Source organism: Rhyacophila brunnea, unplaced genomic scaffold (genome assembly GCF_057557595.1).
Source record: "Rhyacophila brunnea isolate RB1 unplaced genomic scaffold, BYU_Rbru_1.0 scaffold_22, whole genome shotgun sequence".
NCBI classification, from domain to species: domain Eukaryota; kingdom Metazoa; phylum Arthropoda; class Insecta; order Trichoptera; family Rhyacophilidae; genus Rhyacophila; species Rhyacophila brunnea.
Window position 1 is genome coordinate 9133334 of NW_028232882.1, and position 22498 is coordinate 9155831.

The window sequence follows — 22498 nt, forward strand, 5'->3', positions numbered from 1 at the left end:
CGGAATCTATCCACTGCTGGATGAAGACCTCTCTAAACTGATTCCACTTATTGATCAGTCCTGTGCGTCGCGTTGCCACGTACTTCCGAAGAACTTTGTCATTTCATCGATTCAGCGGCCTCTAGGTCTACCTTGCGGACGTTTTGTACCTCTTGGACCTATATAGTGGCTCTCAGCTATAGAATTTAAAGCATTTTATTAGGTAGGTACTTACCTTAATGCAGAATTAACCAACATAAGTACAACAATTGTAGGGAGAATACCTATGTCAAATATGTTCCTAATGCGGAATTAACCCAATGCTAAATCAATGGGAATAGGTATTGAGTGGTGTGTTTTCTTTTATATTAGTAAAATTAACAAGCCTATATTTGGGGAAATTAGTTTTCTACATATATCTAACTCATTATTATTTATATAAAATATACTAAATTGATAATATGTAAGCTTAGGTATATTTATAAAATCGTTAATCACAATAATATAGGTACCACTCAGAAGTGAAACAGTCATAAGTCTGTATAATGTAAAATCTGACTTAGAGACTCGTCACATACAGGTGATTTTATGTGTAACCATGACCACACAATAACCAATGAATAATATTATAATCAATATCTATTATGTAACAGTAAAAACAAAACAATGATTCGGTTGGTCGATGGTGTGCGTGCGGATGTTTACTTCTACTAGTGCTACTAATTTCCTGGCAGCCGATGTACTCGTAGCGCTGACGACGCTATACGTATTCGTACACATACAATCCACGAACCGAATCATTGTTTTGTTTTTACAGTACTATTGTAAATTGATAGGATACCACTGTCTTAACAAATATTAAATATTTTTACTTATTTAAACAAATTAAATCTAATTATACTTATGCATCCTTATTCTATCATATATTTAAAATTTATATTAACGTTAAATATAACATACAATAAGATAATTACTTTAATCTTGTGTCTAGGGCACAATTTTTAAAACAATTACCACCGTGCGCAAGGATAGTGATTTTTAATTTCACATTAATATACCATTGCAACTTATAAAATGATAAAAATAGTATCATTTCTTACCTTTACCACGTACCTACATCATAAAAGTTATTATTAATGTATATTTGTGTATTTATTTTATGGAATAAGTTTAATTTTAGTATAATTCCCTACTCATGTACATGTATTCTGAAAGTGTGCACCTATGTCTGTTTTTTTACTAATGAAGTGTATTTAGTTGTACACATAAAATTACACGCGTAGATAGATTACCTGAGTGTAAAAGTACTCGGATACCTTCTGTCACTGTGACGGGATTGGAATATTGTGCTATAAAGCTTAAAATAATAATATTATCGAAATAATCTTAATAACATGTTGCAAGTTAATAAGTAAATAAGTTGTTGTAAGTTGCATAAGTTTTATTGTGTTAAATTTAATACATGTATTTATTTATACCACGTATCTTGCATTTAATCTTTTTTGAGAATTGTTTGTCTCTTTTGTTGTGTCAATCATCCCGGCAAGTTATAACCATTGCCAATTAACCTTCTCACCATGGTGTGTGGCAGAAGGGGGATAATGGTATATATTTATCAACTTGAGATATAATTAACTTTTAAGTTAATTATGCCTTCTCATACATAAGATGCATTCATTATAAGGAATAGGTATGGATTTAAAATTATTATACCGGTATTTTCATAAATCTTCATGTTTCTATAATGTTACTTAATATGTTAATGCATGACCAATGATAAATGTTAATGCTATTATTATAAATTAATGTAATATTATACTGTGAACTTCCACATTTACATACCACGTGAATTTAAATTTATATTGTGTAATTATCTAGTGATAATATCTCACTTTATAACAAATTATAATTTATGTTTTGTAAATGAAACTAAAATAAACCGCCTAAAAAGGAACATTTTTATTTTTATTTTCATTTTCCATTATATCCCTTTCATACATTTACACGTAAACTTATAGCGCCTGTACATGTGCATGGATTTACTTGCAGCAATAATGTGTATTTTAAACTATCGCGATAATAACTGTTTACATGTAAAAGTGCTGACTGTTTCGCCAATCTCATTAATCAAGAGTAAGTGAGACGCGATGTTGTTATTTTATGGTACTATTTGACAGTTTGTGAAAATCGGGTAACCTCAAAATGAGTCTGCGCGGTGTGGTTCGTTTTTTTACCGGCAGGTTCACCACTATCGTTCTACAGACATCGCTCAGTCTAATTGCCGTAGTGGCACAAATTACAGTAGGTACCTAGTGCAACACATCACAAAAACACCTATTGTCGCATTAAAACTTCCATAATTTTAAGAGGGTGTTAACGATATATCTATGAAAGGCAATTCTCAAAAGTAAACAAGTCTCTGAGTAATGTTCGCTATCAGCTAAGCCGAACCCTTTCATCACACACATACGGCATCCACATTCATACACCTAAAAGTACAGTTTACTACATTATCTCTTGAGACTAGCATCTGCACACGAAGAAAAATAACACAGTGGTAGCCCAAAAACCAAATAGATATGTACTACCGTAACACGCAATTCATGACGGGATGCGACTGGACCTCCTAAAACAGATAAACATCATTGTACATCTGACATGGCAGCAGTGATTTGTATTTATAGGAAATATTGGGTACAATCATTATCAGTTAGAAATATACGAATACGTATTATTCCAATTTTTGAAGGATATTTCTTAACCTGAAAAGTTATTTAATTACAATCACCACCATTAATTGTCATTTTTGCTATCTCGTGATCCGACACTGACAGACCCTCCGCAGTCGCATGGCGATCATGACGTGTACAATTGTGTAAGCTTAAAAGGCAACTTGTGCACTGTAAAATAGTATGGACCTTATGCGTGATACAAACAAGCAACATTCATGTGTACATCGAAATACGTTGCATGCGAAATCAGGCATGTTTTACAACTAAAAATGTTGCAAATATGTGTGTGCGGCGGGACATTACATTACAATTGGTTTGTGAATGCTAACAAAATCACAATGACAAATTCATTAAATTCGTTGTATCACAGTCGAGACGAGTTTGTAAGTACGACTCGGCTAAAAGTCTCAGTTTCTAATAATATTATGGAATAAAACAATACACGTTTGGCAAATAATTTATTGAAATCTCAACTTTTCACAGAAACGATAACACTATTTTAAACTTGACATTATTGAGCTGCGATAATATTAATTTTGTCAATCATTAAATAGGTACATTTTATATTTATTTGTATTAGAAATAAAAATCTTTTACTGAATAATAACAAAAAAAACCATAGAAATTGCAACAAAAGCATTGTTTATGTTTAAACATTATAATTATTTCATTTAAATAATATTATAATGTACAAAAAAATATTATGTAATAATGATTATAAATAATGATATCATAAAAAAGGAAATTCTTAGATACATAATAAAAACAGGTATAACCCATTGAATTCTCATAGCAATGAAAGAAGGACTAGATTTAATTGTGATAATAGCTATTTCTTCGGCTTAATGCAAGAAGTCATTAACTCACAAATGATAATACACCTCTCTTAATAAACTCTTTCGCTAAGCCATTATTCTTTAATAAGAAAAATTACTTTAATCGTTTACATATTAGAAAACGAGTTAACATTTGACACTTAGTGATTTCTTGTATTAAGACGACGTTATTGACTCTATCTAATAATATAATTAATATATTGTGTAAAAAAAATATTCCACAGAAGTACGGTTTTTGTTTAATTAATATTATCCATTGGGAGCACTAAAGCTAGTTAAGACCAAGAACATCTGTATGTAAACAATATATTCCATCTACAGTATAATACAAAAAGACATGGACATTTGTTCACTGAAATGTATCTTGGTCTGGACTACGCATAACAATCTAAGTCCATTTTAGTTTCATGCATGAACGTAAAACAAATTATTTCTTTCAACCTTATAGGAAAAAAGTTTTACACCAATCATATTTTTCGTTCATTATTGAACTGAATGTAATTAAAGATATCGGACACACGCTTCACCATTTTGGTTGCTATGTGAAATCAGTACATCCAAAAAACGTCTCATTCTGTTTTTTTTATTATCACTAAATCATGCGATTTCAAATTCAGATTGCATTTAAAAAAAAAATTTTTGCTCTACTGCAAAAATAGCAATAGTCACTTGTGTGTTTTTGAATTTTAAAAGTCGAATTATGTATTTACTTAAAATACTAAAATGGACCGTCTTCAGTGCTACCAAGAGCATTAAAATATTTCAAACGAATGACCGTTACTAATTAAACAAATTTCATTACAGTAGATTTATAAATTAAACATTGTCATCATTCAGGCAAAAGTCACTATCAGCACAAACATAGTTTTAGAACAGGTTTGGAAAAATCAAATTTAAGCATTTTTGCTATCAGTTATCAGTTATAGCATTTAGTGACTATTTTTTTCAGAATACATACTGGAACTGCCAATTCTGTTGATAGTGACATTTGCCTGCACGTCGATAATATGTGACAATTAATTTAGTAACTTTGTTGGAAGAAGATACTGCACACTTAAATTAATCAGAAATAAAAATCAGTTTAAAAAATAATAGTTGAAAAACTGATTTATTAGTGAAGTATTTTGCAAATAGGCAAGTTATGCTAGAGCGCAAAACGTTTAAAAAGAATTGTGGCGATTCGAAGATTTAAAATGATTGCAACACTCACACTACAATTCTTCCTAAGCGTGTCGCACTATAAATTATGTCAAAATACATATTTAAAAAAAATCTCTTGAAATACTTACCAGCAATGTGCTTTATGTAGTATTATTTCTTAAAATATATTTGATAAATTCATAGTTGGCTAGATTTTTTTGTCCATTACTTTTATACAATTGTTGATTTGATCAATAGACAAAAACTTACAAAGTAGATCTGCGATTCCCATAGTTTTTCGTTTGAACATTGTGAAACCCAGAGTTACACGTAACTTGGTCATGAATCATAGTAGTGGATGTTAATTTCAGAATTTCTGTAACGAATTGACACATTTATGATAAAATATAAACTCGAACATAATTATAAATATTTTACCGTCTATGGGAAAAGGTTTATAACCACACTGTCATAAATGATATTAAACAAATAAGTATTGTTACAATACTCATTGATAGCAGCGTATTAAATTAATTGATAGATTATTTCTATTTCATCGTCACGCCATGTTATTTTTGTAGCTTTGGTATTTGTTAGATAGAGAGACTTTATATTAAACATTTTTTTTTATTTTTGAATCATTGAATCTTTAATCTACAATGTTACGATTTATCACAATAGTTAACTATAATTTGTATGTACAATAACAGGTTAAATCCGACTATAAAATTTCAATATATTTTACCATGCAATTCTTCCATAATCCTAAACAAACTTATTATTACATACAAATCATCGCAACTATGAAAGAAGGTACACGAATATTAAATAATTTGGGCCAGATGCATAGTCATGTTAATGTATACTCTGATATTGCGCAATTATTGACTGGTAATAATTCGTTTTGTTTTGTCACAAACAAATTAACAGTATTTGCTTGAATTCTGTGAACAATGCTTCTTCTTAGGTTTGTTAATTTTGCTGGTAAAAGTGTGGTAGCACCAGTCAAAAATAACCAGATTTTCGTCACATAAATTAAGAGGCATACAAAACCACTTATGTGCATACATATGACTATGCATCCAGCCGTAAGTCCATAACTAAAAAATACACTTTTACAATAATTACCAATTATTATTTTCAAATTACTGCCATTATTTTAAATATTGTATATTTCAAAGCCTCCAATGTTTTTATATAAAAAAAGTTTATATTACTAATCCTTGAATAGGCAAGGAATACTTAAAAATGAAAATGGATTAATAGGGAAATGTATATTATTTAGAATGGCAATGAAAAACACACGTCTTCAGGAAAGTATATTGTATTTTTAGGAAATTGTTTCGCCAGGATTTATCATAGTTTTAATATGAACGTAATAGACGTCAAATGTATTTTGTGTATCTAGCGTTGACTATATTTTGTAATGATGAAATAAATATGAAAAAAATTCATTAATAAATTTTTCCTTAATAATATCTAAGTATATAATATTTCAAGACTAAATAAATGCAAATATTAATTTTCTACATAAATCATTCATTTAAATAATTAATTTCAATGGCATTTCATAACAAAGCCTTTTTAAATATTTACTTAATTACATAATAATACCACTAATTTTTGTACTTATTTTTATTTTTTAACAAGACCGGTTTCATCTGTTAAGACAGAAGTTTTCCAAGAGACGTTTTGCCAATTAAATCGCAGGGACACCGCAGGATAATTGAAATTAAAAATAACTCAATGCGCTGATGCAATAAAAATAGATTTGTATATTTATGTCTGTTGAAGATAATAATATGAAGAAATTCACATGGATTCATTCAGGACCCAATCTACATCTAACTTTGCATCGGGAGATAGTTTGATTAAGCTGTCTTGCGATGATACATTGAAACAGAATTTGTAAATATACAAATTGAGTTTTGGATGTCAGTTATATCCTTAACCGAATGCTAATACTCAATTTGTGGCTTTCCTCTGCAAATCTAGAGAATCAAAATTATCGCTCAAAATGAGTCTAGTTTGATTCCAAAATGTGTAGTATCTAAAACGTAAGGGTGCCATCGCTCAAAATGAGTCTAGTTTGATTCCAAAATGTGTAGTATCTAAAACGTAAGGGTGCTGGAGCCGTGAAATGAAAATTTTTGACAGTTTTAAGAGACAAAGTTAACAAATGAGATCAGTTTTGGTAAAAAATAAAATAAATTGCCAAAAGTACAAATAAATTGTGATATTATTTAATTGTGATGGCCTTCCACAGTAAACAAAATTAATGATTACATATAGGTATTAAATTCATACAGTTTGTTTCCAGTTATGAAAAATAATATTCATGACATTAACTGGCTGTTTGGAAATGGCTGTTTTCATGTCATTAACATGAAAATGTAATAATTTTTTTTTGTATAAAATGAGAGGAAATTTATAGATTTCAACAAGCAAAATAAAAATTTTAAATACCGGTTTCATAATATACATGTTGGGTTTATTTTAGCGATATCATGACATAGATTTTCTGTATAATCAAGGTGAATGAAGGAACGGTGATTTTGTAATCTTCCAGACACTTAAAATCTCTACTTCATTGCCTGTTTTAACCAGAAAAGCACTAATATGCTCCATAAAGTGACAATGGCAAGAATTTAATAATCAATACCTCTGTACCTGACAGTCTTAATTTTCATAAAATCAATACAGACTCTTAAATACATATATATATGTAAATAATTCTGTTTTGCAATGGAATTTAACACACATAGTTGAATAAAAGACTGTAAAACGCTATAATCTCCAAGTTGCTTAGCATATTTTTTATAATATATTATATCGTCAATTTGTACAAATTCTTTACAGATACTCAAAATAATAAATAAATATGTCTACTACGGTAGAATGGTGCTTATTATTGTCAAATTTTTCGAGATGCGAAGATTAAAGAGGCGGGCCCACGATGTTTGGTCGTTGGAAGGCTGTAATTTAATAGTTCACACCTTCACTTCTATGAATCACATTCTGCATTAGACGTTCTTGTTGTATAAGAATAAACATCACATTGAAATGGTATTTTTCTCAGTGTGTCATTCTATGTGTTTTTAAATGTTGATGTAGCGTGCATAAAAACAAACATCACATTATAAATAATATGTAGCTTTTTATTGAAATTCTATTTTCAATGCACCATTTTAGAGCTCTACAAGATGACGTGATTCACTTCGCACACTTTCCAGGTGTAGGTGGCCTTATTGAGCCGCCACTTGCCATCTGAACAAGCTCTTAGACTTACGTATGCTGATGAAATACACGTTTTAATAAGAAGTTGTAGTTTAAAAAAACTGGTGCAGAGTAATATTAGGGCCGCATATCGAATGTGACAATAGTAAGCAGCATTCTCTCTTCTCCGTGTATGGATACGATAAAATTCTATATAATATATATATATATATAATAAACACTACGATGCCGAACGTGCTTTAATGCTACTTGTGACAAATCCCCAATCACCTAATGAGTAATATTGACAACCGACAGTAAGTCTAATTACAACACAAATAGTCTAAGCTAGGAGGCCACTCTATATTCCTATATAATTTCTATAAATTTACAATATAACTAATGTGCATTTATAATAGAAAAAAAGCATACATCGACAGCGAAGAATTTAATGTAACTGACCATGTAAAATGTCGGTGAATTTAAAATATAATCTTGGGGTTATTCTACTAGTACTTGTGTTAAACTCATTAGATGCTTCAAAAAATCCAAAACAACTCATTATAAAACTCTCCATGTCCAGTAATAATATAACATATAGTCCAAAATGCTGGGCACTTAGGAAACACAAGAGAATGATGGATATCTTAGAGACAGCACCACGGGAGATGCTCGGTCAAATAAACAGAAATGATGATTAGCTGCCTAAATCAATATAGCATCATTTGAATTATAGCATGCCGACTATTTAATTTCTAGCAACCTTTCTAAAGACATAAAAAAGCATTTAATTGTCTCTCCAATCTGGGTATCATTAATCTGTGATGGTTAATGGAGGTAGAGACTGAAAAGTTTAACGTGAGGCTTGGCGGCGGTGCTCGTATTGTTTTCGATTTCGAAGTATTGTGTGAGCATTGCTAGGAATGGAAAATATTATTTCCCACTTTCTTAAATACATAGGTATATATTTTCGCAAATTTCAAATACATTTTTTCCCAATAACTTACGATAAATTTTATATGGCAACATTAAAATTTCAAGTGTGTTTTGTACCTGTTGTTGCGTCAACTCTTTCAATAACGTTGTTGAAGGGCGGAATGAGCTTATTTTGTCATTTTTCTTCTTCACAGTAGGAGATAAGATGACTTATAATCTTCCTACTGTCACTTTTCAAAAATTTTGCCATTATTAACACGTCTAAATGACTGATACCGCGTACTTATAAGAAACGTCAAATGCCTTGAAGGTGAGGGAATGAGTACTGAAACGCGAGGGGATTCTAGTTCTTCAAGCCACCGCACATCAACTTAAACTTTTCGCACTCAATCTTGACCGACTTTTTTTAGAAGAAATAGTCGTTGGCATTTCATTCCACCTCTCAATCCAAAGAGAACATTGAAAAATTTGTGAGTTGAACATGAATTTAAAGACTGGCCTTATAACCACTAGGTGTTCAAAAAGCATTGAATACAATTGCTTTTTTTGCAAGGAGAACATCACACATTTATCAAAATTCTCTCTTATTATGACAAGTGAAGTCATAAGTATGAGATTGATCGCACGTCTGACAAAAAAAAACATGACTGAATTACTAACAAGCATTTTAATGTGCTCGAAGTAAAAAGAGTATTATTATTACATTTCAATATTTTGTAAATCCACATTGAGTGTAATAAAAAAAGCTTTTACAATATAGTTTGATGTTCTTTGGTAAAAGGTTATGAATATTTTAACTGTAGTATTTGCAAGATTGTTTTAAATATCATTTATTAACTGACTTCGAACCGAATATATACATTGGTCAGTTTTTGCACTGTACGGATGCATGCAAATTTTAATATGTTCTCTTTAAATTTAAAAATAAAAATTAAATGCAATACGAAATCATGCCAAAAGCAGGCCGTTCTATCCGTCTAAATTAGTATGGAAAGCTTAAGTTAAAATAAATCTCAGTATAGCAATATACACTATTAATCACACCAACTACAGTAGACAAGAGTCAATTATTATATCATATAGCATGGAAGGTTTACTCGTTAGGCAGTGAACTGTTTCCGTTTATTACTTTTATTTTTAAACTGTGAGGTATTCAATGATTTACTCGTATTTTAATAAAAATTAAATATTACAATAGTCGTTAACGAACCTTACCTACGAATTTATTGCCTGATATTTTGCCCTTTTTATAAATCTATATTGTAATTTGGTACAAATACGCAAAGCCAGTCAAAGTTTAATAGTAAAACCGCAATTAAGATTTGATAAACAAGACAGAGATGGCTCGCTATTGGAATGGGAATAGCTGGAGCTATATTCAACTCTCAGTTAACATCTCAACTGACAGCGTTGTTTTACAGTAGTAACTCACGTCACCTTATAGACTCGGAATAATTCGGCTCTCACAACAAAACTCGTCTCACTTGCAACGTGTCGAATGCGTCGATGTGACGTTATCGTTATTCAGAAAACACACGTTGCCAATTTGAAAAAAACATCTACTGTTGCAATCAACAAGTTGCATGCTTCTCGTCAAGAGTCAAGTCAAGTCAAGCCCCCAGGACTCATACGAACACCTACAATCACTGCATCCAAATATCTATACGTTTCGAAGGTTACGTGCGACTGTCGCTAGGTAGATGTTTGGTAGAGGTTTGATTTATGGCTGTACGGCAGACGAGGCGAGTTTAGATGTGAGAGCCGGCCAACTGTATGTTGAGTTTCAGGAAGAGACACTTGGTGTGCAGCGTCAGAAATGACGAGTAACGAGATAGGGTATCTAAAGTGAATATATGACAATACACCTGGATGGCTGATGAGAGCCTTTCTTCGAGACAACCGGATTCGGATAATTTGGAAGACCATCCGCAGAGTGTATACGGCGTAGCTAAAGGTCGTGACCTGGGAAGACACGAAAAGCCTGCAAAGCGAAAAGAATCCTTGTAAGGTGCGGGCTATAAGATAGAAGAAACGAGATATACTATTGTGGAGTAATGCCAGACAGCTCCCATCTAAAGTTGTGGATCATGGGTTCGAATCACACGTATAGCATAATCAATATGTGTTTGATCCAAAGCAAAGACACAGTGGTAAGTAAATGGTATAGAAACCACCATGTAAACGTTTATATGCTCCGATTAGGAGTAAAAATGATTACGTAATCTTTTACCTTTTAATAAGATATTTTGATACTATTCAACCAATAGGAAGCCGTTGTGCAAAAAATAAGAATATAAAATACAGAAATATGTATTTGTTTCTAATGTTGTATGGCCTTCCTGTTTGTCCAATATATTTGGCTTCACAAGAGTCAAGATTTAGTAAATACCACTTTCGTCGAATATGTCTTAGATATTAAATTTTAGTTGCAGACTTTAAATTTTTTAAATTTGACTGGTATGTCGCATTACATTCACGTTATTTAATAAAACTCTATTAAACTTCTCTTAACAAACAATAATTGCAACAGTACATTCAAACCACAGACAATGATAAAAAATTTCAGATCCATTATAAATAAAAAGACTTCATATAAAAAAAGGCAATTTTTTGTAATAGCAACACGCTTCCAAGTATTCAATTACCATAGTAAAATCTATGCATTATAATATAATGTTAATATTTAAGGTTATACATTTCTTGTCGCCTAATTTACGCTTTAATTTGACATTCTTGTTAAAAAATTTAACACTTGGAGCATCTACGGCACAGTCAGTTCTTGCACAGCTCGTTTGCTCACATTTAGTTTGTGTGATATTGTAAAAATTCCATTATATAATTATTACTAAACTCGCATTATTACGAGTTTACAAAGACATTCATTTATAACCTACCACTTATCTTTCATAATGATTTCAGTTCAGCTGGAATTAATACGTTCCACCGTGCAGGTATAACGTAGAATGAATAATGTTATTGTACAAACTTTTTAATAATAATATGCCAAGTTTTTTTTGGGATACACTGTATCCTCCAGTGGCGAAGGGTGGAGGTCGGTTGTTTAGATCCGCCATAAATAGTACACACTAAAATTTATCAGTCGTACGTATTTGTTTTCATTGAAATAAGACTACAATTTATTTGCAGATGGTGTTGGTTAGTCTTTTAAATTCATTTAAACCCTGCGAAACCAAACCATAATTATAAAAAAAAACCAATATTAATAATATGTAATTATGTATTGATTTTCCAAAGTGGCAACATCTATTGGATTATTACAAATGGATACAAAAGATATAACTTTTTATATTTATGTTTTTTGTATCATGTTACACAATGCTCAATAGAGGATATCACATGTCTTTTATGCTTATTTTCCTGTATTAGCCATTTGGACTTTGGATTAGCTTTGTTAATTGTAATTTTGCCTTTAATCCATATATTGCATTATAAACATGAAAAAGTGACATTACCATTAAATAAGTATTACCAGTACAAGTTTCAAAGTAAAAGCACCCCGTAATTAAAACTGAATCAATCAGTCATATTATCAGTATACCATCTGCACAATTGTATTGGTTGTAGTTATAAAATTTGTAACATATGTGATTTTATATCACACAAAAGTTTCATAAAGTCCAACGCACAGTGAAAGTGCAAAATGGCTGAAATCTACAATTATACTTCATTTACACGTGCATGGATTTATTGTTCGCAGTCAGAAAATGTATGAGTAAACATGTATTATCCTGCAGTTAGCAAGATTGCGTGCATGAATCACGGCCCCACGGTGGCTACGCGGCTTAAGCGTTGGACTATAACGCCGTGGGTGTCGGGTTCGAATCCTGGGTCTGGCAAGTACACATATTGTTTTTCAATTTGTATGTGAGTCAGAGTATGGACCTAATAGGTTGAGCAAGTGTTGAATTTGGAATGAGATTGGAGAGTTTATAGTTTAGGATTATGTGTAAACAGTTATTGTCATGATAGTTTAAAATAAGCACTATTGCCGACAGTAAATCCATGCACGTGTACAGGCGCTATTAGACTTCTGTACATGTAGTAACAAATGTGTGTTGTGTTACAATTATGAAGTAAATTCAACATTGTTTTCAGGCCGAAGATAAACATACTTCACTCCTTAGCCCCCTTTTCTGTATTTTAGATTAACATGGAAAAAATCCGTGTCCGGAAATTTGTATGTATGCAGTTCGCCGTATCACACTTCACCGTGAAATGTTGTATCGGAAATATACGGCCGTATATTAAAGACTGTCCAACCTCTTTGGGTCATATAGTACTGACATAAAAAAAAGCCAGCGGCAAACGAATGTTAAAAATAGCCAATATACTGGATTATTTGTCAGGTTAGGTTAGGGTAGGTTTTTATTCATGAATTCTGCCTAAATCAGCTATGAAAATCGAATTAATGTTCATTTTGAATCTAATAAAATTGGAGACCGTATAGTATCTGCCATACGGTCATCTCTTTCCGATAAGAAAGCTTACGGCGAACTATGCCACGGTGAAATGTTTTACGTACAATTTACATGTAACCGTAAAAATCGTATGTATTTTGTTTTAATGATCAGACCTCTGTACATAATAAATATGTTCGCAATATGCCAACCATTTTTTTTTTTGTTAACTTTATTTAAATACACCAACCATGAAAATGGCTCTCTGCCTTGTGAAAGGTAACAAAAGGAGGTAGATATGTATTATTTGATTGAATTTTAACAGCGGGGTGCGTTACGTATTAAACTGTGACTGATAAGTACTACACAGAGTTTTTACAAGAACATTACACCTCGATTATCCGTACCAATTATAAATAAGGTAGTTTTGTAATCTTTTTTAAAAGATTTCATGGAAAATTGTGGGCATACTCTGCCTTTTCCTGATGCTTATAGGAATAATCTAAGATAGCAAACGTTATACATCTGCCGGTGAACATACATCATTAACTCCACAACACATTGCATTACGCCTAGTAGTTTTCCCTTAAAAACAACATACCAAATAAATTTGGTACACTAAGATACATATTATAATTTTATATTAATAAAGAATATAATAATATAATATAAATGAGTTAATGACAGATCAATTCACAGGTGTGTGGTATAATCAATTGATTAATTATAATATATTTTATAATATAAAAAGCCTCATAATAAAACATTGATCTTCAAGCCAAAGCATCACACGAGACTCTATAGCTCTAAGCCATATACATATTATGACGTATTCATGCATTCAATAATTTCATATAAATTAATATTATTATAAAACTATCGAAGGACACAAATTTCATTGAATAAAAAAAAACAAACCATAAGTAATATTAAATTTAATATCTCGTTAATTTAAACGAATAACCTAATTGAATATATATTATTTTTTTCACCTAATATGGCTGCAATATTAATTGTGGAGATTTTCAACATGGCGAAATATTAAATTTAAAAAAAAAGATAAATATATTTTAGTCGAAATACATTTTTTTAATTTCTCGGATAATGTAGAGGTATCTGATTCATTCTTTTTCCATCAATATTAATTAAAATGCTGAGGATTAAACGAGTGCAAGTGCTATACAAGTAACAAATGAGAAAAAGTATTTATGCGTGAAAGATTGTGATTCAAACATAATAATATGACCGTTTTCTTTGACAAGTTACAAGCATTTTATTACACTCCATAGACATCTGGTTACACAGCATTATTATTTTCATAACAACATATGTAATTTGAATGTTTCGGCCAGACTGACACAATAAAAACATTAATAAACATAGAGAAATTATCAATATTTCTTCTAAAAATACATAGTAATAATGTATCATTTTAAAATAAGACCTCATTTACAGATGTTAAAAACAGTTAAGTAGAATCCACAAATCCACAATGCTGGGACTGTTTGGACATGGGAATCTCAAACAGAGTAATGAGCGGATATTACGTGCACGTCAATCAGGCAGATGGACGCACGAATATGAGACGTAGACGATTACACGTCGCGATACTTGTGCATAGACATAGCGTGTGGTCAGCTGCATCCTGTATTCCTCGTGCGTCCCTCCACTGCCTCACCGACGGGCGTACAATCCTCACACATTACTTACTTACTTCACCATGTCCGATCCTGAGAGGATCATAAGGACCACACGGGATGGAGGTTGTATTAACAGATTTGTTTTATGAGAAATAGATGTTAGCCACTTGCTCAAACTATTAGGTCCATGGTCGACTCCAAACACAATTTGCCAGACCCAGGATTCGAACCTGAGACCCACGACATTATAAGCCAATGCTTAAACAACTCGGCCCAACACATTACAACGCATTATATCCCCAAGTCCAAACAGTCAATTGAATATCAAACTTCCAGGTATTTGTGGTAAGATTTAGCCATCGTAACGTGCTGAGAACCTTACTTAACTTGGTCACCGATGCACTTGTATTCCTTCATTCCTCAGCTCCTCAATTACCTATACTTCTTTTGGGTAGGTAATGTAAAAGTATTAGGAAAGAATGTAAACTTTATAGTATGAAATATGCAAAATATAAATCAAGATTAATAGATTTTCTTAAATTAATTGTAAAAAATCACCATTGTATTCTCAATGTGTAAAAAGAAATCAAGGTTTACAATGGAGTTTTACCAATGCATCATCAATTAAGCTCTAAGCCTCAGGCGCAGAATTTAATTAAAAATAAAAAAACATTATTGCTGTCTCATTCCAAACACAAACCATAGACAAATTAATTAATGACTACATAAAAAAAAAGAATCAGCTCTTTGTAGCAACACTGGGATCTTATTCTATTTTATATTTTAATTAATTTGAGGTCAAACAGCATTTAATGTTACATATGTCTAAAATTACATTTATAAAATCCACCGGCGTACACACATTCGGCCGCATTAGACCACAGGATCCAACCCATGGAAACCATAACACACAAGTGTTGACAGATCATACAGCATTATATGTGTATACTTTTAGTATGCCGAAACCCAATATACATTTAGAACTCACTGTGAAGACCAAATATTAGTTTCCCAACGCATCATCACCTGGGCTTATATATAGATAATATATTTTGTATAATTAAAATATAAAATGTATTCAATTATTCTGTTATCTATTTTGGGTCGTGAAACCAAAACTATTATCCTTACCTGGGTCACGGCATAAAAAGGTTGAGGAAATAACCTGGGGGGTATAATTGTGTCATGAACACTCATTGTGAGTATAGAATGAGTATACAGTGTTATTAACATACGTCTGCAGGTTGGATTGAATGGAATTAGGTCCTGTAGTCTAATATGGTCGTAACATAACGGTAAATAAATAGCCTAGCGTTTACTTCTCCTTCAAAAGCACTTATGAAATTGTGAGCGTCAGCTGCCATTGAAGTGAAGCGACTCAGACGGATGTGCCGTATGTAGTGAACACGACTCGGGTTGAATCCGTGTCGAGGGTCACGTCTTCCGGGCTCGCCAGGTCTACTCTTACGCTGCCCGATTGGTTTCGTCTCCGCCCTCCCACACCTTCAATTAAATCAAAACAAAATATTATGTGATTTTATTTAGTCGCACCAAAGAATTTACAATAATAAACAGCTCCATGTGTTACAACCCTTGATCGTGATTCCAGAATAAAAAAATCAGTGTGTGTACTTATGACTTATGTACGTGCGTTAGAAGCTATACTTTTTTGACGTAACAAAACAAAAAACAACAAAACAAAATATTATTGAAGAATGTACCTACTTTGGAAAAAATATCTCAAAACCATTTTGACCATCTTTGCTTAAACAGATGACTGTATAACTATTTTCGATAACAATAATAATTTATTACAAATCAAAAGTAAAACATAACCGATGCCCTATTTAATGGTTTAACTGAAACGTGATATTGGCTGTTGTGATGAAACATAACAATTATTATTGTCTGCAAAATGTAATGTGCAAATAGCTAGCCAGTAAATGGGCATTTTTATCCAAACGAATTTTCTGACAAATTATTCGACGTATACATAGCTGGTAATGAAAATGGTGTGTCATTACTGACCTTGCCCCCAGTTGGTGAGCGTCCAATGAAAGCCAGTGTCAGCGCACGGCAGAGTCTCCCGTTGGCACTCCTCAGCAGTGTCGGCTGTGTCGCTTTGCTGGACCGTGGGGGTAGGGGTGGATGCCTCTTGAGGCCCGGGGCTGCCCTCCGCCTCTCCGTCCGTAGACGTGTCCAGTGAGTCCATGGAAGAGTCAGCGGTGGCTCCTCCTCCCCGGAATCTGGCCACCGATTCTGAACGATTGTCAAACACTACACATTAGTTGATACTTGCTACAGGATGAGGCTGCCGGCGAAGCTTCATATTACCAATAAAACCATCAAATTGTGTAAAAGGGCGAAAGTGGTCACAATGGGACCATAATAAACTAATTCGGGAAGTTTGATATATAACACTGAATACCTGAATAATCCGTAAAATCTGTAGCAATGATGTTTGTGTCATTGTGATACCTCGTCTTTTCTCATTATATTACGTATAAAGGATATTTTGGCGAAAATGTGTTACATACTTGTGGGATTAAATCATTTAGAGCAGTGGTGCATGGCCCCCACAAAGGGAGGCTGACAGGGCTCTAGCCTAGGGGCCCGGGCTCAAGGGGGCCCGGCGTAGCGGGTCGACCAGATAAATGAGATAAACACAAATCTTAAATTGCCTCTAATAGCTATTTTATTTCGGGGTTATTACCATGTTAAAATATAAGGTTGTGCGATGCTAATTTTGATTGTTGTGTGCTGATACTCGACAATTACATAATTCGATGTGTTAAAATATCGCTAAAAATACACTGAATTTTATTTGACCTCGAACACCATTTGGAAATCATCACTATAGAGCGTCAGAATGCCTTTAAACTTAACGATAGATAGAGGGCCCGCGTCAGTACAATCTTGTAGTAATCTCCAAAAAAGATATGATATGAATGTCTGTTAATTTTGATCTTAAGGGGGAGAGGCATGCCAGCAGAAAACCTAGCGGAAAAATACGAAGCTTGCAATTTGAGATTTTTTTTTGATAATTTACAATTTCAACTGTATTAATTAATAAATATGTATCTGAAAACATTAAAAAGATTTTTTGTTTTTTTTTTTAATTTAAAGATAAACTTACAATTGTAAAAAAATGTGAATTCATTGAAGGGTCACATCTTATTATTACATTATATTTTATGGTCACATTTATTATTAACACATTTTGAGCGGGAAGGGTATTTCTACCCGCGCGCCATACCGGTGTTCGACGGCGGGACGGGTAGAAATACCTTTTACGCCGGCTCCACTTGAAGTGCGGGAAAGGTATTTCTACCCGATTATTCCATACGAATATTTTATGTCAACGGCTTGAAAATGTTTCAAACTACACACATCTACAAAAAAAAATAATTTACCATCGATTCATTTACTTACACACACACTCTTGCTCAGCCCATATGAGAGCTTGTGCGTAATAAGGAAATTTGTTTAGAGTCAATAAATCAGCGAACTATATTTCTGTAGACGATAAGAATGCTAAAACTATATGCGTCTTCTTTTTACACTTGTTTATTTTTTGATGGGTGAGCAGGAAGACAACATTTTGTGAAATATCGATGTATTCTTTAAACATGGTTTGTTCGCTGTACTGTGAATGCGATTATATATATATTTTTATGATGTGTGATAAATACTATGCCTCCTTTTCATACTATATATTAGCCTTTGTGAGCGAGTGAAAAGACGACAATTTGTAATCGACGGAATGCATTCTTCGCACTTGTTGTAAGTGATATTGTGCGGTGCGATAACGCTGGTATGCGAGCGGAGCAGTAAATTATAACATGAGTGGAAACCAATGTTATTTAGATGTCTGTAATCTACTACGATCTATCTATATTGAATATCAGTATTGAATTTTCAGTCTTTAAATACGGCGCTATAGAACGGGTGTGTTTTTACAAGTGAAATATATTTAAGTAATCGATATTTTATTTAATCTTTAAAAAATGGCTTCAGACAATTATGAAAGCGATGACGAAATATTTGCCGATAATTTGTCTGCCTATTCTGGTGAAGATTTGCCAGAATTAGGCAGCGACAGTGATAGCGACAGCGATAGTGAAGAGTTGGGAAACGAGAAGGGTACCAGTGATACCGTTACAAATGACAAAAACGTGATTCTGAAGACAGTGAAGTGGAGGAAGAGGAAGTCATGGAATGGTCTGAAATAGACAACCCAACGCATATTGAACCATTTTTAGGTAACATTGGTGTTTGCGTAGCACCAAACAATTCTGAAAATGTGATGGATATAGTTAGTTTATTTATTGGAGATGATTTACTTGGCATGATGGTAGAAGAAAGCAATCGATACCGCACACAAAATGAATCCCGAATCAAGAAAATGAAGAAATCTATCAAATGGAAACCTGTAAATCTTGGTGAGATGAAAAAATTCCTCGGACTAATTTTGCTTATGGGACAAGTTCGAAAAGACACAAGAGATGATTATTGGTTTACTGATCCGAGTATAGAAACACCAATATATTCTAAAACAATGAGTCGTGATCGTTTTAGACAAATTTGGCAATCGTGGCACTTTTCAAATAACGATATCATTACGGATTCCAGCGATCGCCTCGAAAAGATTAGGCCAATTATGGCATACATAATACCGAGGTTTTCTTCGGTTTATAAGCCTCAAAGGGAACTTTCTTTAGATGAAGGTATTATATCGTGGCGGGGAAGACTTGTATTTAAAGTCTATAATGCATCTAAGATAATAAAATACGGTATCCTAGTGCGCATGGTCAGTGAAGCCACTACGGGATACATCTGTAATCTGATCATTTACAGTGGGCAAGGAAAACCACTATTAGACACCATCCAATTGCTTCTTGGTCCGTATTTAAATTTGTGGAATCATGTCTATATGGACAATTATTATAATAGTGTAAAAACCAGTGAAGCACTTTTAGAAAATAAAATTAGGACGTGTGGAACAATGCGAATAAACCGAGGCTTCCCAGAATGTTTTAAACACGTCAATCTTAGTGCAGGACAGAGTATGTTCCGTCGGCGAAAGGATGTATTGTTACAACTCTGGAAATCAAAGAGAGATGTTCGAATGATTTCAACAATACATCCATCTACCATTTTAGAGAGTCACAACATCGATTGGAATACGAGACTACACATTTGGAAACCGCTATGTGTTATAGAATATAATAAATATATGAAAGGGGTTGACCGTACGGATCAGTATCTCTCTTACTACTCGATCATACGAAGAACAAAAAAATGGACAAAGAGAGTTGTCATGTATTTGTTAAATTGTGCTTTTTTTAATTCTTTTAAAGTTTATAAAGTATTAAATCCGACCAAAAGGCTAACTTACAAACAGTTTTTGCGTAGTATAAGCAAATTTTGGATAGCCGACCATATCGTTGAAACCGACGCAATTTTGGAAGAAGCGGGGCCATCTACATCATGATTACCAAGAAGAGTGGGTAAAAGTGATCACCCTGGTAGGTTATCACTCGATATGAAGAAGCATCGAATGATAAAAATTGTTACAGATGGTAAAAAAAAATACCCACAAAGACAGTGTCGAGTGTGTTCGGTGCACAAAAAGAAAAGTTTGACTAGTTATATGTGTACATTTTGTGACGTCCCCCTACACAGGGGTGAGTGTTTTCATAAATATCATACTTTATCCAAATAATAGAATAATAATTTTTGTGCGGGAATTTATTTATAGTGAATGGAATATTTTTTACGAAACCTTCCTGTAAATATGTGATTAGCACCATGTACTTATGTTATTTTAAACAATTTGTTCTAAAAAGAAACACAGCACTGAGGAGCAATATATGGTGAGTGTGAATTCCAAATTTCATTAAAAAATAACTGATAGTTTGGTCAATTTCCGCTGGTTTTCGCCCGCTGCGTGTACCTGTGCCTTTGTACTGAGGCCCGCGCAAAATGTGTTAAGATTTAGTTTATTAAGTTTTAGATTTTTTGTCATTTAGATTTTTGACTAATTCATCGTTTTAATATTTTTTATATCTATTTTAAAATACATCGATTTTTATAAAAAATATAAATGTGTATAACTTGAAATCCTGATATATGATATTATTTTTAAGTTAATTCAATTAATATTACAGCTATAGATTACAAATCACTCACTCCCCCCAACAGGCAACCTTTGCCACTGATAAAAATATTTCACCTCAACCAAATTTCACACAAAAATGATGCAAGTGTACAAACCCTGAGTATTATCCAGATCCGAAGTAGCTTCTTCGATCCCCCTCAAGATGTCGGCGCAGAGGTCAGAATCCAGCGGGATCGGCGTCTCCGCATCCCGATTGTAAATAATGAGTGCGACCGTGATAGGATGGGGGACAGGCAGAGGCACGGGAGGCTGGGGAGGCCTGGCAGGAAGGGCCACGTGCCTCGGAGCGGCCGGTCTCTTCCACGCTGACCACGGCCTACGAGTGGGCCGGGGGAGTGTGCCACGGACCCATGACAGTGTTGGATTCACGTCCCTGCATCAATTTACATTTTATAAGTCAGAGTAAATTAGTATACTTGATAACATCCTATGGAGATTGTAAACCTTAACTTTTTAGGACAGACGCCATTAAATATTAGAATTTTTTAATAATCCCTAGATAAACTTAATTCAATGCACCGATACATGGCGACAGTAAAGGGTGGCACTGACTCAGCAGGGCACCAAATCGTGAATAATGCAATTAGTATGTTGTTTTTATTACATTTTTACCGCCTTCCGAGCCGTTCAATATTAGACAATAAGATTCATTCTGTTTCATGAGAATTTTTTTTCATTGTTCATATGTTTATTTATATGTGTAAGTATAGTAGGTAATAATTTAAATTAGGGCCGATTGACTAGAAAAGTTCCTGTACCTGTCTCTGGTCATAACTTCGCCTCTGGCCACAGTGTCGAATCGTATCCTTCGGTAGCTATTTTCTTTAGGTGATAACAAAATTTCAACGTAGTACTGATCTTTCTTTATTGTAGACATAATGACAGAATGGAAATCGCATACAACTACACTTCCCATTGTCTATCTAGCGGCTGATTTCCGATCGACTCTTTCACGGCATCAACTCGGAAAACAGTGGTCTTTTTAAACACTACTATCATTTAACGCATGTTTTAAAGAAACTGGTGCGGGTGAATAAAATACTCATACATCCCATTAATCAATACTTTTTTTGGATTGCCAGGAAGATATGGCAACATAAAAATGGAAAAATTATAAAATCATTTATGTTATGTGGAATAAGTGAATGATTCTAATTCACACTAAATAAATGGTTTTAGAAGGTTCTGTCATATTCTATATATATATCATTACGTTCTCTTCTCCTTGGGTGTTGTGAGTAATCTGGAGCGAGGGTTGAATGCCGATACGTCCAGGCAAGGCGGCTGCACTGTGATGTTACCGCGGGGACTGTACACGGCTCCCAAAAGATCTGGACCGCCTTCCACTGAGGAACATGAAATAAAATATTGTTTTTTTTTTTTTAAATAACACTCTTTGTATGTATTTGGCTTAAAATTA

The 22498-nt window shown here is 33.2% G+C and overlaps 1 protein-coding gene across 2 annotated transcripts in view; it reads right to left on the minus strand.

Annotated features, from left to right (window-relative positions):
• Positions 1–13868: 13868 nt before the first annotated feature.
• The window catches only part of LOC147070019 (uncharacterized), a 46504-nt gene continuing 37874 nt past the window's right edge, over positions 13869–22498 (minus strand). The window contains exons 20-23 of one of the 2 annotated variants that reach the window (XM_085949852.1): positions 22292–22424; positions 21174–21451; positions 16926–17156; positions 13869–16400 (exon numbers count right to left, since the gene is read on the minus strand). In XM_085949852.1, coding sequence (XP_085805978.1) covers positions 16276–16400; positions 16926–17156; positions 21174–21451; positions 22292–22424 — 767 coding nt within the window. In that variant the 3' untranslated portion in view covers positions 13869–16275. Of the gene's footprint in view, positions 16401–16925; positions 17175–21173; positions 21452–22291; positions 22425–22498 lie in introns of both variants that reach the window. The other variant, XM_085949851.1, reaches the window with a different exon arrangement.